Below are 14,369 nucleotides of genomic sequence, written 5' to 3'. Positions count from 1 at the left end.
TCCTCTGCCAACTTCATTCTCCTTACACTACACCCACCTCAGTCTTCTCTCACCACTTCTCACTTTCTTCGCAGTGTGGCGACCACCAACCACCACGCCCACCATCTCACTTCTTTTTTTTCATTTTTCCAAGCTCTTCCTTAAATTACCATTTTTGTAACTCCTTTACATTAATGCATTTTTTTTTACCTTCTCTTCACTTTTACTTTCCCAAACATATTACACTTCTTTTTATTTTTTTTATAAGTTAGTATCTTTTATTATATTATATTGTATTTTATTAAAGTAACTACGGTTATTAGAAATGTGTATGTGTGTGTACGTGTTTACCTATCTACGGAGTGATTTACATACTACTGATAATAGAGTAAATGTACTTCAATTACTTGAATATATATATTCACTGATTTTAAAGAGACTCGATTCTCCTTGTTATATATTGTGTATAACATATTCAGTAAAGAAGATGGCATTGCAGTTTCATGAGAATTAGTTGCAATGACAAGTTTGTTCTCACAGACAGATTTTCCTTTTTGAGTTTTTTTTTTAAAAAAAAATGAAATAAACAAAAAGCGTTAAACAATATCGTATATTTCATAACTAATATATCAAACATAGCAACCCTTTTAAAAAAGAATTTAAGCATATGGGAGTCCCATCTCGATATATCTATTTTTTTTCTTTATTTTTATAAATTGGTTTCAATGTTAGATTAGTTATTCTTTTATTTAGGCATCAAATACAAGACTTCTTATAGAGCCACATTTAAATGTAGCATATCCATAATAAAGTTCTCTTTCCGAGCCGTTTAATGAGAATTGCATTACCGGCTCCAAAAGTTGTTCCCTACTAAATAATGCGCGAACGGGCATGGGAAATTCGTGGACATATAATCCAATCCCTCTTGATTCTTTTTCGTTTAACCTTTGGGTTATTTGTTGATGGTTTCTGAGAAAGGGCACCTTCGTAGGGTTAGAGTAAACCCATATCTTTTCTGTAGAATTCTGGACAAGATATAACATCAAGTTTTATTTTCGGTTAAAGTTTAATAATTTTTGGCTCTATATTGTTGCTCTTATATACATATATACACTTACCACTGATGAAGAAAATATAAAAATATTAATTTTAACTTGGTTGACAGGGTCCAAAAACTGAATATCATTAATATTAAGTTTTGTAAAGTAGGTAGATGACATATCGATATAAGTGTCAATATCATTTCCAGGCTGTAGTCCTAATTTAATTAGGCATCTGAACTGCATGTTGCTAAGCTTATTGCAGCAAGTGGAAATCTGGTTAAACGTTCTACCAGGAATAGACATATTGTTGAGCGATAAGTTCCGCAACCCATGTTTAATTGAAAAAATATGTGAGTTTGACATAAAAATAAGGTCGCCGTCAGTAATAGTGAAAATCCTCAATGACGGGCAGCTCTCTAGAATAGTATCCAGAATGACTTTTGCTTTGGAAATCTGAATATTGAAATCCACTAAGCGAGGATGACACGCAAATTTATAAGAAACGCCAAAAGCCAGTCTAGATTGTTGACGGTGTATAATTTTAATTCTCTCTAACTTATTTGCAAATATCTGTGCTGCTAAAAGAACATTTCTTGTTGGCCCATAGTCTTTTGTAGAGTTCAAGACATTAATTTCCACTGTCTTTATGGGAATATTGAAAAGACGCAGCTGATTTACAAAATCATAATATAAATGTTCTGAGCAATTCTCGACATGAATGGCAATGTTTTTCAACTGGTTAAAGGTAGATGGAAGTGTGGCTAGCATTTTCAGTACTCGAGAACTCTGCAAATCAATGATGGATTGGGAAAAAGAAACCGTTTTAAGAGTGCTGATGTTTGGGTACTTGACAGCAAGGTGGTACATCCATCCATAGGCTGTCTGTGTGATGAAGCTTTCTAGGGTTTTAAAACAGGGACTTCGGCTTACTCTTTCAATCTTCAATAATTCGGTTGGACTCATTTCCTGGAATTGAGCACTAAGCGAGATGTACGTTAATTCAGGTAGTTGATCATTAAGGAACTCAAAATCGTCAAACGTGTGTATAAAAGGTTTTTTGTCGACTGTATGGAAATATATTCGTTTCAGCCGACATAGATTCGAGGATATTAAATTAAGGGTCTTTCGTGGTTCAATGAAAATACAGCATTTCATAGTTATTTCGAGATTTGTGAGAGTTTCTGCCCGCAAATTCTACAAATTGAAATCGTGACATGCCAATATCCTTGCACTTGCACGGTCCCATCTGAGGTGTTTTAGGTTAGGAATATGTTCTTGTAGGGTAAGAAACCGGTGATAAATTGATGAATTAACTTTAATGATCTGAAGAGTTTGAGTTCTGAAACCATATTTTTGAAGGAGTTTGCCTGCTGAATTGGTTGGATCGGTTAACTTGTCAATACTGGCCCTAGTTTGAATAATGAGAGTTTCAAAAAGGGATTCTTGGAAAGCTGGGTGCCAAGCCTTGCACACGAGACAGCATTGAACTTTATCTTTGGGTTGAAGAAAGCTTGCAATAATAAGCGTAATTTCGAAAAATAATTCTGATGCCAGCATAATGTAGATAATGACTTGAGAATTTTCTTGGGGTGGGTTTTAAAAATAAAGAGAATGGAAAAGAGAAAAGAGAAAAAAAAAAGAAAATATAAATTACTCTCTTTGAAAGAACATATGCTTATACTAGAGATTGTAATGCCTTATATTTACAAGATAGGAGGTGAAATAAAGTTTAGTTTTTAAGCCTTGTAAAGCATTTGACAAAATTCGTCCTAATAAAGAATAACTGACAGACTCTCTTACACTAAGATACCTGCATTACAGGTACACTATTTTTACAAAAATAAATTGTATACAATAGTTTTGATTCAGATACTTATAAGTGGTGAGATCATGTAATAGGCTAGCTATATATATTGAATGGAAGACGAGTGTGGAACATTATACCTCTTTTTTATGGTTTGTTTCTTTACCTTAGTTTTAAGGCATCCGTCAAAAAGTTTTCTTATGATCAGAGCATAGTATTTTCTTTCTTTCATAAATGAATTATATATATATACATTTATATCAAATATGCTAAGCTTAATCAAATCATAATCAGTACAAGAGTTTCGAAAAGTCTGTCGCCATAATACAATTGGCCCAATGAGATTAAAAGTATAGGGCTGTAAATAAAGGTAACAAAGTTTAAGAATAAGAACCAGAATAAAAGGTAGAGTTACAGTACTAAAGTATTGTCATTTAAGAAACAAATAAATAATTTAAAAAATGGAACATTATTGATATCAAATTCTGGTACTTCAAGGAAGAATATTATATTTGTTTTGTATATACAGCTAGCTAATTAATATAAGATTTTTATTTAATAAAGATTAGCTCTTACTTAGGAAGGGGGAAGTTAATGTGTTGGGTTCTTTAAATGGAACTCCTCACAGACTCGCCTAAAGAAATATACTATTCACTCTGTGTTATAGATCTTTCACTTTTCCTATATTTAGTATTAATTGTATCGAGTTTCTCTTTTATTAAACAATTATATAATAATACGAATGTAGATCAAAGTCCAAAAGAGAAAAAAAAAACACCACAATAGATATCCAAGACTCATTTGTTTCCTCTAAACTTTGCACATTAGGTATGTATAACTTAAATAGCAAACGTAAGCCAACTTTGCGTTTTAAAGAAAGAGCACAGCTGACGAAGGCAAAAGAAGTAGAACAAATATAGAAATAAGTCTCAGTAAAACAGACAAGGGTACAGTGTGAAAATCAAAACCCTCAGACACAGATACTCGGCTAAAACATATAGTGAAAGATAGAGAAAGACAGAATAATATACTAGGAACAATTGACAATAAAATGGTGGATATAGAATAGTTGATACTTACTTTTCCAGACAGAAATATACTATTTAAAAGGTCTAGATAGCGAGAGATTCAATGATTATGATTGATGCAGATTTACAAGACACCAGAGAGCTACTGGTTTAACCTAAGTATTAGGCAGCTAAGGATACTAATGAAGACTTATTGCTGAGTAATATTTGGGAAAAGATCTTAAGGACGAGGATTTCCATTATAGATACAGGATTTCCACTCCAAAAGTTATATTTTTTTTTTCAAACTATATATTTTGCAAAATCAAAACTTTCATTTTGTGCTCCGACTATATATAAAAAAAAATCAATTTATTTCTTGGTTATTTGTACATTGGGGGAAGAAGCTAATGCTATGATCAACCCAGCCTTGGCAGTTTTCCATAGCGATATGGCGGGAGCACTCAGCAATATACTCCAAGAATTGACCACATACCAACCCGGGCTTTCTCTTGACCAGTGTTTTGAGTTTGGAGAAGCACTCTTCAATCGGGTTTAGGAAAGGAGAGTATGGGGGGAGAAAGTGTAGGTGGTGTCGTGAATTAGCAAACAATTCAGTGACAAGATGGGATCTATGGATCGAGGCATTATCCATAATGAAGTTGTGAGGGGTAGCATTACTGTGGTCGAGCGAATCCATAATCGTCTTTACAAATTCAACGAAAATTGGTCCTGTCGTGCCACCAGGGGTTAACTTCGCCTGCACACTCTCAACACCTTGGTAAGAAATACCGGCAAGAATTGAGATGTTTAGTCCCCTTTTCGACTTCGTCTTCACAATGCTGGTCTCGCCTTTCTTGGACCACTCTTGTACTCTGATCAGGTTTGCATTAAAGCCTGCTTCGTCCACAAAAATGCAATTGGTTTTATACGATAAACCATTCGTGTGCATACTGTCTACGTATACTTTTCTCAGCTCAATAGTCTTCGGGTCGTTTCTTTTTTCCTCGACCGGCTTGGTTCTCTTCAATGTGAACCCAATGTTGTTGATAATGTGCTTATGTAAGCCACTGATGCTCAAGTTCTGCTCTTGAAGCTCTGGAAATTTTCTAAACAGTTCCTCTCTCATTTGACCAAGAGTCAAGGTGCAGCATTCGTCCAAGAGGTCTTGAATGGACTTCGAATGCTCATCGGTTATCTTAAGACTTTCCGCGCGCGAGCCGCCTCGCTTCTTGGGCTCTACAGTAGCATCCCTCTCGAACTTGGTGAGGATGTTGTTAATCGATACCTATGAGACACCAAATGCCCTGGCTGCTTCGGCTCGGGTCATGGACTCTTCTATATAACATTTCTCCACAATCATGTTCTTGATGTGGATCGGAAGAACCTTTTGTGGTCCATTTCTCTTTCTTCTCTTAACGATAGCGATTTGATTGGGGTTCATGTTGGAGGATTTGAGTATAGAAAAAGATAATAGATAAAGACAGTTCTCAAAACCATATTACAAACTTAGCATTATATACTTTTCTTATAACAATATATTGACATTGCATGTTTTCTTATATTGTTTTTAATAAACAGTGTAGACATTCTTTAAATATTTTATCGCACATATTAGCATTCTTTATGCTCTTTATTAATTTGCTTTAAATTTCTTTCTATCCGCATTAATTAATTTATTTTTTTTCATATATAGTCGGAGCACAAAATGAAAGTTTTGATTTTGCAAAATATATAGTTTGAAAAAAAAATATAACTTTTGGAGTGGAAATCCTGTATCAGGAAGAAGACTGAGTTTATTGAAATTGGATTTTGAGTGATTATAAAGGGGCGTCCAAATAAGGTACTGATTTATGAACTCAAGAGTGACCTCCGTCACAGTCTTACTAACAAAAATGTAAACAAGTTAGGCACGTGACTTTTTAGATTTTTCTTTAGTATTCAAAGGGTAAAATGTGAAGAGGTGATCTCAGAATATAGAGCGCCTTTTTTGATATAGACCTGTGCCTACACCGATATGTTTTTTTTCTTTCAAAAGTTTGTAAAAATAAATAACTCCGCCGAAAAGGAGTACTAGCCGACTCGGAGGAGCTTAATACGCGGTACGGACTTTAGCCATAATTTCCTCTATGGGAATATAAGCATATTAAAAAACACAGCACATATACCAATTGTCTATAAGAAAACAAAGAAGTTGTCCATACGCAACTTTGTTACGCACCCAGAGTATTAAATCCTGTGATTTTCTACAATAATCATTTCGAACTGCAAAAAAAAAGTGCCAGCTCAGACATCGTTGTGCCGGACCGGGCCTGTTTTGATGACGTTGCGGTCACAACGAATATATGTAATGGTTATTCCCTTATCACCATTATGGCGTTCCTTTAGACTACACCATCAAACAACGATGTGCACTTAGTTATTACTTCAACATGTAATAACAAAAAGGTACATTGTCCCCCCTGCTAACGCTCTGGGCTCTGGCCTTTTGCTTCATTGTAAAAGGCATCCGGATGCGAACGTTGCATATAAAGAATGAAACTTCTTTATATGAATGCAGGGAGTTTGATGTAGAAGACAACGATGTGCACTTAGTTATTACTTCAACATGTAGTAACAAAAAGGTACATTGTCCCCCCTGCTAACGCTCTGGGCTCTGGCCTTTTGCTTCATTGTAAAAGGCATCCGGATGCGAACGTTGCATATAAAGAGTGAAACTTCTTTATATGAATGCAGGGAGTCTTCTGTAGTCTGTACTTTGATAAAGGTAATGTGTACCTAATAGGCATTGTTCAATTAATTGACTTTTACTAATTGGTACCAATGTACATTATTATTCTTCTGATGATTGATTGTTTTTACGCGTAAAAACAATCAATCATCACGACATGTTTAGGATTCTCAACTGTAAGCCAACTGAACAACAAGAAGCATATGTATATGTAACCATTGCTCTTATTAATTAGAATATAAAATCAAACGAAACTCTAGTATCAGTAAAACTTGAATAAGCTGCCAGAGGAGCCTTGGCTGTGGAAGAAAATGCAATCAAAAGATTAAAAGAAAAATATTTCTATACTTAAGCAAGATCATTTGAACACATATTGAAACAATAAACAAAAAAAAAGTAATAATGACTCGGTTGTTGGTAGTCAGTAAAAGTAAAAGAACATAAGCACTTTTATTTCTTTAATTCTATGGTTTTTATTCTTCACTTTTGTGATTCGATCACATAGTTTATTATTGCCTGCTTCCATTTTAACATAGCAGGAATGTTTTCAGCAAAGATCTTTAGCTCGCGTGGGGTTACCGGACAGGGAATCTTGCAAAAAGTTCTTTTTACAAGTCTAGTTTCTTCATCAACTAAAAATATGGCTTCAAAGAAAATCTGGTTGTCTAAAAGAAATATTAGCTGTGGTTTGAATGTCCATACATATATATATATATGTATGTATGTATGTATGTTCACAATCAACTTACTGAAGAAACGACAGTAGAACTGCGGGACAGGGGACTTGTGCTTTTTGACATATTTGGCATATTCCAAGAGCTTGACCATATTTCGTATCATTTTGCTTTCATCTCTTTGCTCTTTTTCTGTGGTACTATTAAAGTGAATCCCTCCAGAAAATTCAATCAAAACGGGCGTGAGGCGCTTATCTTTGATTGAAAAGCATATTCCATCCCAATTTGCAGCTCCTGTTATATCAGCTGTCCGCTCAATCCTAATATGTGTTTAGAAGACAACCTTTTCATTTGTTTCAAACTAATTTATTTACCAATGGAAAGATACTAGGTCATTACAGCTTAAGAACATTGCATGTAACAGGTATATTGTTGTAATTGGAGCAGTTGTCCTCTCTTTCATTGGGAATAGAATTGGGTTTCTTGGGCTGGTCATCATTTGCAAGCTATTTAGATAGAGATATTAGGTTAATTAGCTAATTAACTAATTAACTATCAAAATAATGACAATGCCTTTCTTTTTTATTATGATATATAGATACTTACAAATGATGAAGTGTAGATTCCGCAAAGTAATAGTCAGCATATTCAGATTCATCCAGAGAATTATTAGTTCCAATAAAAGACCTTATTTGAGACTTTATGCATGCTGCTGAAGCAGAAGATTTGGAAATAAGATTCAAAATATCCTTGCACGGTTCACTTAATTCAATTTTTGGAGGGTCAGTCAATGATTTGATGCTGGCGCCGGATTCTTCTAACAAAGTCCCAGACATATATTCTAAGATATCAGGGTTGTCAAGATCCAACACGTTGAGACCATCATATCTGTAATATAATGCGATTAATCAAAGTAATGAATATATATAGAAATGGAGACATAAACAAATGACAGCTATTGTTCCTTACTTTTTGTAAGCGTAACCTGTAGGACTTATATCACAGCTTGCTATGTCTTCGCTGCTGATAGTGGATGTTTCTGACTTTTCATCCGCAATATATGTGCTTGATATTGCGGATGTGGATGGACTAACAGAAAAGTGTGGGCTTGTGGCACATGACTACAAGAACATAGATTAATACCAACTTTTGAAATGTACGGCGAATATGTGGGAACAAACCTTTTTAATAACTCGCTCCATATTTGAAACGATATCATTAGTGATATTTGATGTGCCTTCCAATTGTCTTTTTCTTATACTCTCAACAGTACGTTCCTCCTCTCTTTTAATCCAATATTTTTCAAAGGCACTACCAAAAGGACCATCTTCCTTTGTACGCGACTGGTTGGCGAGATGGTTGTAGTGGTAAGAACACATATACCCCTTAATCATTTAATAGCTTTCGCCAATACATTACCTCAAATAATTTCAAGGATATTACACCTTCATTCAAGTACTTATTGGATTTTTTCACATATTCTGTTAATATGCTTCTGTAAATAAGATTCGTAACGTGTTTGTCTTTCAAAATTAACTTGGCAAAGGAAAAATAGTCAAACGGAGGATCAAGTAAATGAGCCGTTTTCAACCATTCATTATAATTAGGACCCAGATTTGAGTGCTTGTACATCTTTAATGATATATTAGTTATTTCTTTAAGGGAAAAAAAGTAGAACTGTATTCGAATGAAAGATACAGTAAAGAAAGAGCACCGTAAATCTTTTAAAGATAACATTAAGGGAGCAGTGTTTCCCCTCCCCTTCACTTCGGGGGGGGGGGGGGACAAAGTCCTACAGGCAGTTAATAAAAAACTCTTCCCTACTGCTTTGATCTAATATGCCCACAATTACACTGTTCTTTTCTCTCTTTGTCTTTTTAAATATGTACTAATGGTGCCAAAATTGGTTTTATTAATTTTTGGCGTTCTATATGGAGTTCACGGAGTTAGAAAGCCTAAGGAAAGAGGGGAAATCTGTAACAGTTTTATGCGGAATTTGTTACAACTTTAAGCAGTAAAAGTTTGTAAGAATTATATCGATTATGAAACAGAACATCTCTCTTTGAACCTTTCTGGCGTAGGGAACTTGGGCGTATTAGAGATTGGTTAAATTACGATCTTACGGATCAATGGTTGGGGTTAAGTTTAGTGAAAATTCTGCCTAACAATTACGCGTAGGGCTTTTGATATTTTACAGGATTTCCACTCCAAAAGTTATATTTTTTTTCAAACTATATATTTTGTGCTCCGACTATATATGAAAAAAATAAATTAATTAATGCGGATAGAAAGAAATTCAAAGCAAATTAATAAAGAGCATGAAGAATGCTAATATGTGCGATAAAGTATTTAAAGAATGTCTACACTGTTTATTAAAAACAATATAAGAAAACATGCAATGTCAATATATTGTTACAGAATTTCCACTCCAAAAGTTATATTTTTTTTTCAAACTATATATTTTGCAAAATCAAAACTTTCATTTTGTGCTCCGACTATATATAAAAAAAAATCAATTTATTTCTTGGCTATTTGTACATTGGGGGAAGAAGCTAATGCTATGATCAACCCAGCCTTGGCAGTTTTCCATAGCGATATGGCGGGAGCACTCAGCAATATACTCCAAGAATTGACCACATACCAACCCGGGCTTTCTCTTGACCAGTGTTTTGAGTTTGGAGAAGCACTCTTCAATCGGGTTTAGGAAAGGAGAGTATGGGGGGAGAAAGTGTAGGTGGTGTCGTGAATTAGCAAACAATTCAGTGACAAGATGGGATCTATGGATCGAGGCATTATCCATAATGAAGTTGTGAGGGGCAGCATTACTGTGGTCGAGCGAATCCATAATCGTCTTTACAAATTCAACGAAAATTGGTCCTGTCGTGCCACCAGGGGTTAACTTCGCCTGCACACTCTCAACACCTTGGTAAGAAATACCGGCAAGAATTGAGATGTTTAGTCCCCTTTTCGACTTCGTCTTCACAATGCTGGTCTCGCCTTTCTTGGACCACTCTTGTACTCTGATCAGGTTTGCATTAAAGCCTGCTTCGTCCACAAAAATGCAATTGGTTTTATACGATAAACCATTCGTGTGCATACTGTCTACGTATACTTTTCTCAGCTCAATAGTCTTCGGGTCGTTTCTTTTTTCCTCGACCGGCTTGGTTCTCTTCAATGTGAACCCAATGTTGTTGATAATGTGCTTATGTAAGCCACTGATGCTCAAGTTCTGCTCTTGAAGCTCTGGAAATTTTCTAAACAGTTCCTCTCTCATTTGACCAAGAGTCAAGGTGCAGCATTCGTTCAAGAGGTCTTGAATGAACTTCGAATGCTCATCGGTTATCTTAAGACTTTCCGCGCGCGAGCCGCCTCGCTTCTTGGGCTCTACAGTAGCATCCCTCTCGAACTTGGTGATGATGTTGTTAATCGATACCTATGAGACACCAAATGCCCTGGCTGCTTCGGCTCGAGTCATGGACTCTTCTATATAACATTTCTCCACAATCATGTTCTTGATGTGGATCGGAAGAACCTTTTGTGGTCCATTTCTCTTTCTTCTCTTAACGATAGCGATTTGATTGGGGTTCATGTTGGAGGATTTGAGTATAGAAAAAGATAATAGATAAAGACAGTTCTCAAAACCATATTACAAACTTAGCATTATATACTTTTCTTATAACAATATATTGACATTGCATGTTTTCTTATATTGTTTTTAATAAACAGTGTAGACATTCTTTAAATATTTTATCGCATATATTAGCATTCTTCATGCTCTTTATTAATTTGCTTTAAATTTCTTTCTATCCGCATTAATTAATTTATTTTTTTCATATATAGTCGGAGCACAAAATGAAAGTTTTGATTTTGCAAAATATATAGTTTGAAAAAAAAATATAACTTTTGGAATGGAAATCCTGTATCAAGGAATTTAGGTGAATATGATACATAGGCGTTATTAAGAAAATACATATTGTTATATCATAGTTGATCAGTACAATTAAGGGTCGATTCTTTAAACTAGAATCAATACTTTTTTTCGGTTTGTTTGTTTGAGTAATACACACAGATAAATGAAAATCCCAGCTATAAGATATTCAGCAAATTAGTCAATGAATTAGCTTGTATTTCTATATTGTAAGGTATACTTACCAATCATCAGAGTATGCTATCAATTTACAACGCTAGAGTACATGTATTTTATTTATTTTAAAAGATAGACATACATAAGTTTCAAAGAATCTCAGCGATATTATCATGTAATATATATTATATCCAGTAAAAAAAATGGTACTGTAACTTTTGAACATTAAGTATAGCAAAAAAATGTCTGAGACAAACTGATGGTTTGTTATAGTTATTCCGTAAAAACTATCAAAACATATCGTATAATTTTTATCTAATATGATAGGCACAGGTAGCCTTTAAAAAAAAAGTCCAGCCAAACTTTAATATACTTGTTTAAATTTAGATTATTTATTATTTGAGGGTTGTCTCAAGCACAAGTTTCTTGCAGAGCCGTATTTAAACCTAACATAGCCATTATAAAGTTGACTTGCCCATCTGCCTATTGACAAATCCTTTATAGTTTCGCGAAGCTGGTCTTTAGTATATTCTGCACGAACCATCCCGGGATATTTACGGAAATATTCCTCGACCTCCTTTGAGTCTTCTTCATTTAGCTTTAATGTTGTTGATTGCAATTGTCTATGATTTATCGAATTACTGGGTGAAGAATATACCCATATGTTCTCTGTAGGAATCTGAACAAGATATACATCATTTTTGTTTTCCTTTAAGGTTAATGTTCTTGTTTCAATATTGTAAGACTTAGATATATATATAGACACTTACCAATGATGCAGAAAAAGCAAAGGTGCTAATTCTATCTTGGTCAAGTGTGTTAATAAATTGAGTACTTTCAATATAAAGTTTTGTAAAGTGGGTCGATGACATATCGATACAATTTTCCACAGCATGTTTCTGTCGTGGTCCTGTTATATCTACAAATTCGAGATGCATGCTGCTAAGATTCTTGCAGGATATGGATATATTATTGAGTGTGCTAGCGGAAATAGACATAAAGCTGAGTGATAAATCAGACAGCCCATACTCCATTGAAAAGAGAGGAAAATCTGACCGAAAAGTAAGGAACCCGTCAGTAATGGTTAAGGTCTTTAATGCCGGACATTTTTCTAGGAGAATATCCAACATGACTGTAGCATTACTGATGTAGATATTGAGATCAACCAGGCGAGGATAATATTCAAGCTTTTCAGAAAAGCTCAAGTGCAGTATATCTTCTTGAAGGTATATAATTTTGATTTTCTCCAACGTATTCGCAAATATTTTTGTCGATTCTAGGATATTGTTTGACGATATGTTGTTGCTTGAGGAATCATGTATATTAAGATCAATTGCTTTGATAGGGACATTGAAAAGACAAAGTTGATTTATGAAATTAAGATAAATCTGCTCTGATGGAGTATTGGCATGGACCGAAATGTTCGCCAGGTGTTGAAAAGGATATAGAAGTTCGGCAAACATTTTTGGAGCTTGAGAGGTCTGCATATCAGCTATAGACCGGGAAAAATCAAAGCGTGGAAGTGTACTGATGTTTGGATACTTGATTGCGATGTAATATAACCATTCATAGGTAGTGTTTTTGATAACTATTTCCAAGGTTTTAAAATAGGGTCTTGGCTCAACTTTGTTAACTTTTAATAACTCGGCTGGACTCATTTCCTTAAATTGAGCACTAAGTGACATGTACGTCAATTCGGGGAGTTGATCATTGAGGAGCTCAAAATCATCAAATGTGTATGTAAATAATGTTGTATAGGCTGTATAGAATTTTAGTCGTTTCAGCCGACATAGATTCGATCGTATTAAAGTAAAGGTCCTTGGCAGTTCAGTGTGAATACAGAATTTTACGGTTATTTCGAGATTTGTGAGAGATTCGGCCCACAAATTCCACCCGCCAAAATCAATAGACCGAAGTAGCTTAACACTTGCACTATACCATCTGAAATTTTCTAGGTATGGAAGATGCTGCTGGAGGGTATAAAGTTGCTGATCACCCAGGGAAGTGTTTTTACCGATATTGAGCGTTCGAGTCTTGTGACCATACCTTTGAAGAGGGCTGATTGATGAATTGATTGAATCCATTAACTTGTTGGCACTGGCTTCACTTTGGATAAAGAGAGTTTCAAAAAGAGACTCTTGAAAAGCCGGAAGCCAGGCCTTGCACACAAGACAGGACTGGACTTTATCTCTGGGTTGAAGAAAGTTTGCAACAAGAAGTGTGATCTCGAAAGGTAATTCTGATGCCAGCATGATGTAGGCAATGACTGGACTTTTGAGAATTTTTTTGACAAAAAAGAAAGATAGGTACAAGACAGGAATTTTTTCAAAGGGTGTTGTTATGCTTGAGTTAAACGTGGCTTACGTATCATTACAAGGTAAGAGTATATAAAGTTTAATTTCTAAGCCTTGTAACGCTTTCAACAAAAAATTGACCCAATCAATAATAACGACTAAACTCTCTTACACTAGGATCCCTTCGCTAAAGACACACGTTACTTTTACAATAGATAATAAGGGGTTATTGGGTACTCATTTTTGCTCAAATCTTTCAGCAATCTTTCAGGGACAACATTTTCAGGATCGGGCACTACCTTTTTTTTGCCGGACTAATTTATTGTGACTACTTGTACGAAGTCCGATGTCTCTTTTCCAATCCTTCAGAGCAAAACGACATGTCCTGACATTCTTAATTCAATATTTAAATATAAAACCTTCTTTTCTGTTGTATACTCATCTCATAAGAACTATTACTCAGTTGTATTCTAAAATATTATTTTTCTCGGAGATAGCAAATAAACTACTTTGCTCATTGTAGATTAGCAATTAAAGATCATGGTGTTAATAAGTACTTTATAGAAATCACTTCAATATAAATCCTATCAATAAACATATCCGTTTTTTCAATGGAAAGGAGTATTTTCTTGCCCAAGAACCTCTTCCTGTCTCACCAGTTAAAGGTTACATTGGCATGATAGTGGTAATTGGAAAGATGCAGGAGATTGCACTTGTAACTAGAGAGAGTAAACCAACTTGTGTAGTTGAAAT

General features: G+C 34.8%; 3 protein-coding genes across 3 annotated transcripts; all 3 read right to left on the bottom strand.

Annotated features, from left to right (window-relative positions):
• Positions 1-728: 728 nt before the first annotated feature.
• PHYBLDRAFT_63799 (hypothetical protein) lies at positions 729-2,579 on the bottom strand (the record flags this gene model as incomplete). Its single annotated transcript, XM_018441185.1, has 3 exons — positions 729-1,004; positions 1,098-2,216; positions 2,337-2,579. 3 exons carry the CDS (start codon positions 2,577-2,579, stop codon positions 729-731), a joined length of 1,638 nt encoding a protein of 545 aa, XP_018291589.1.
• Positions 2,580-7,044: 4,465 nt separating this feature from the next.
• On the bottom strand, positions 7,045-8,870 carry PHYBLDRAFT_168893 (hypothetical protein; the record flags this gene model as incomplete). Its single annotated transcript, XM_018435962.1, has 7 exons — positions 7,045-7,229; positions 7,314-7,558; positions 7,613-7,744; positions 7,845-8,126; positions 8,208-8,359; positions 8,420-8,623; positions 8,658-8,870. The coding sequence occupies 7 exons, from the start codon at positions 8,868-8,870 to the stop codon at positions 7,045-7,047; spliced, it is 1,413 nt and encodes a 470-aa protein (XP_018291588.1).
• A 2,840-nt stretch (positions 8,871-11,710) lies between these two features.
• PHYBLDRAFT_63795 (hypothetical protein) lies at positions 11,711-13,574 on the bottom strand (the record flags this gene model as incomplete). The annotated part of the gene is made up of 2 exons (XM_018441184.1): positions 11,711-12,067; positions 12,093-13,574. The coding sequence occupies 2 exons, from the start codon at positions 13,572-13,574 to the stop codon at positions 11,711-11,713; spliced, it is 1,839 nt and encodes a 612-aa protein (XP_018291587.1).
• Positions 13,575-14,369: the final 795 nt, after the last annotated feature.

This window comes from Phycomyces blakesleeanus (genome assembly GCF_001638985.1).
Source record: "Phycomyces blakesleeanus NRRL 1555(-) unplaced genomic scaffold PHYBLscaffold_11, whole genome shotgun sequence".
Lineage (NCBI taxonomy): Eukaryota > Fungi > Mucoromycota > Mucoromycetes > Mucorales > Phycomycetaceae > Phycomyces > Phycomyces blakesleeanus.
The sequence above is the reverse complement of the archived record's forward strand: the minus strand, read 5'-3'. Positions and strand labels throughout refer to the sequence as shown.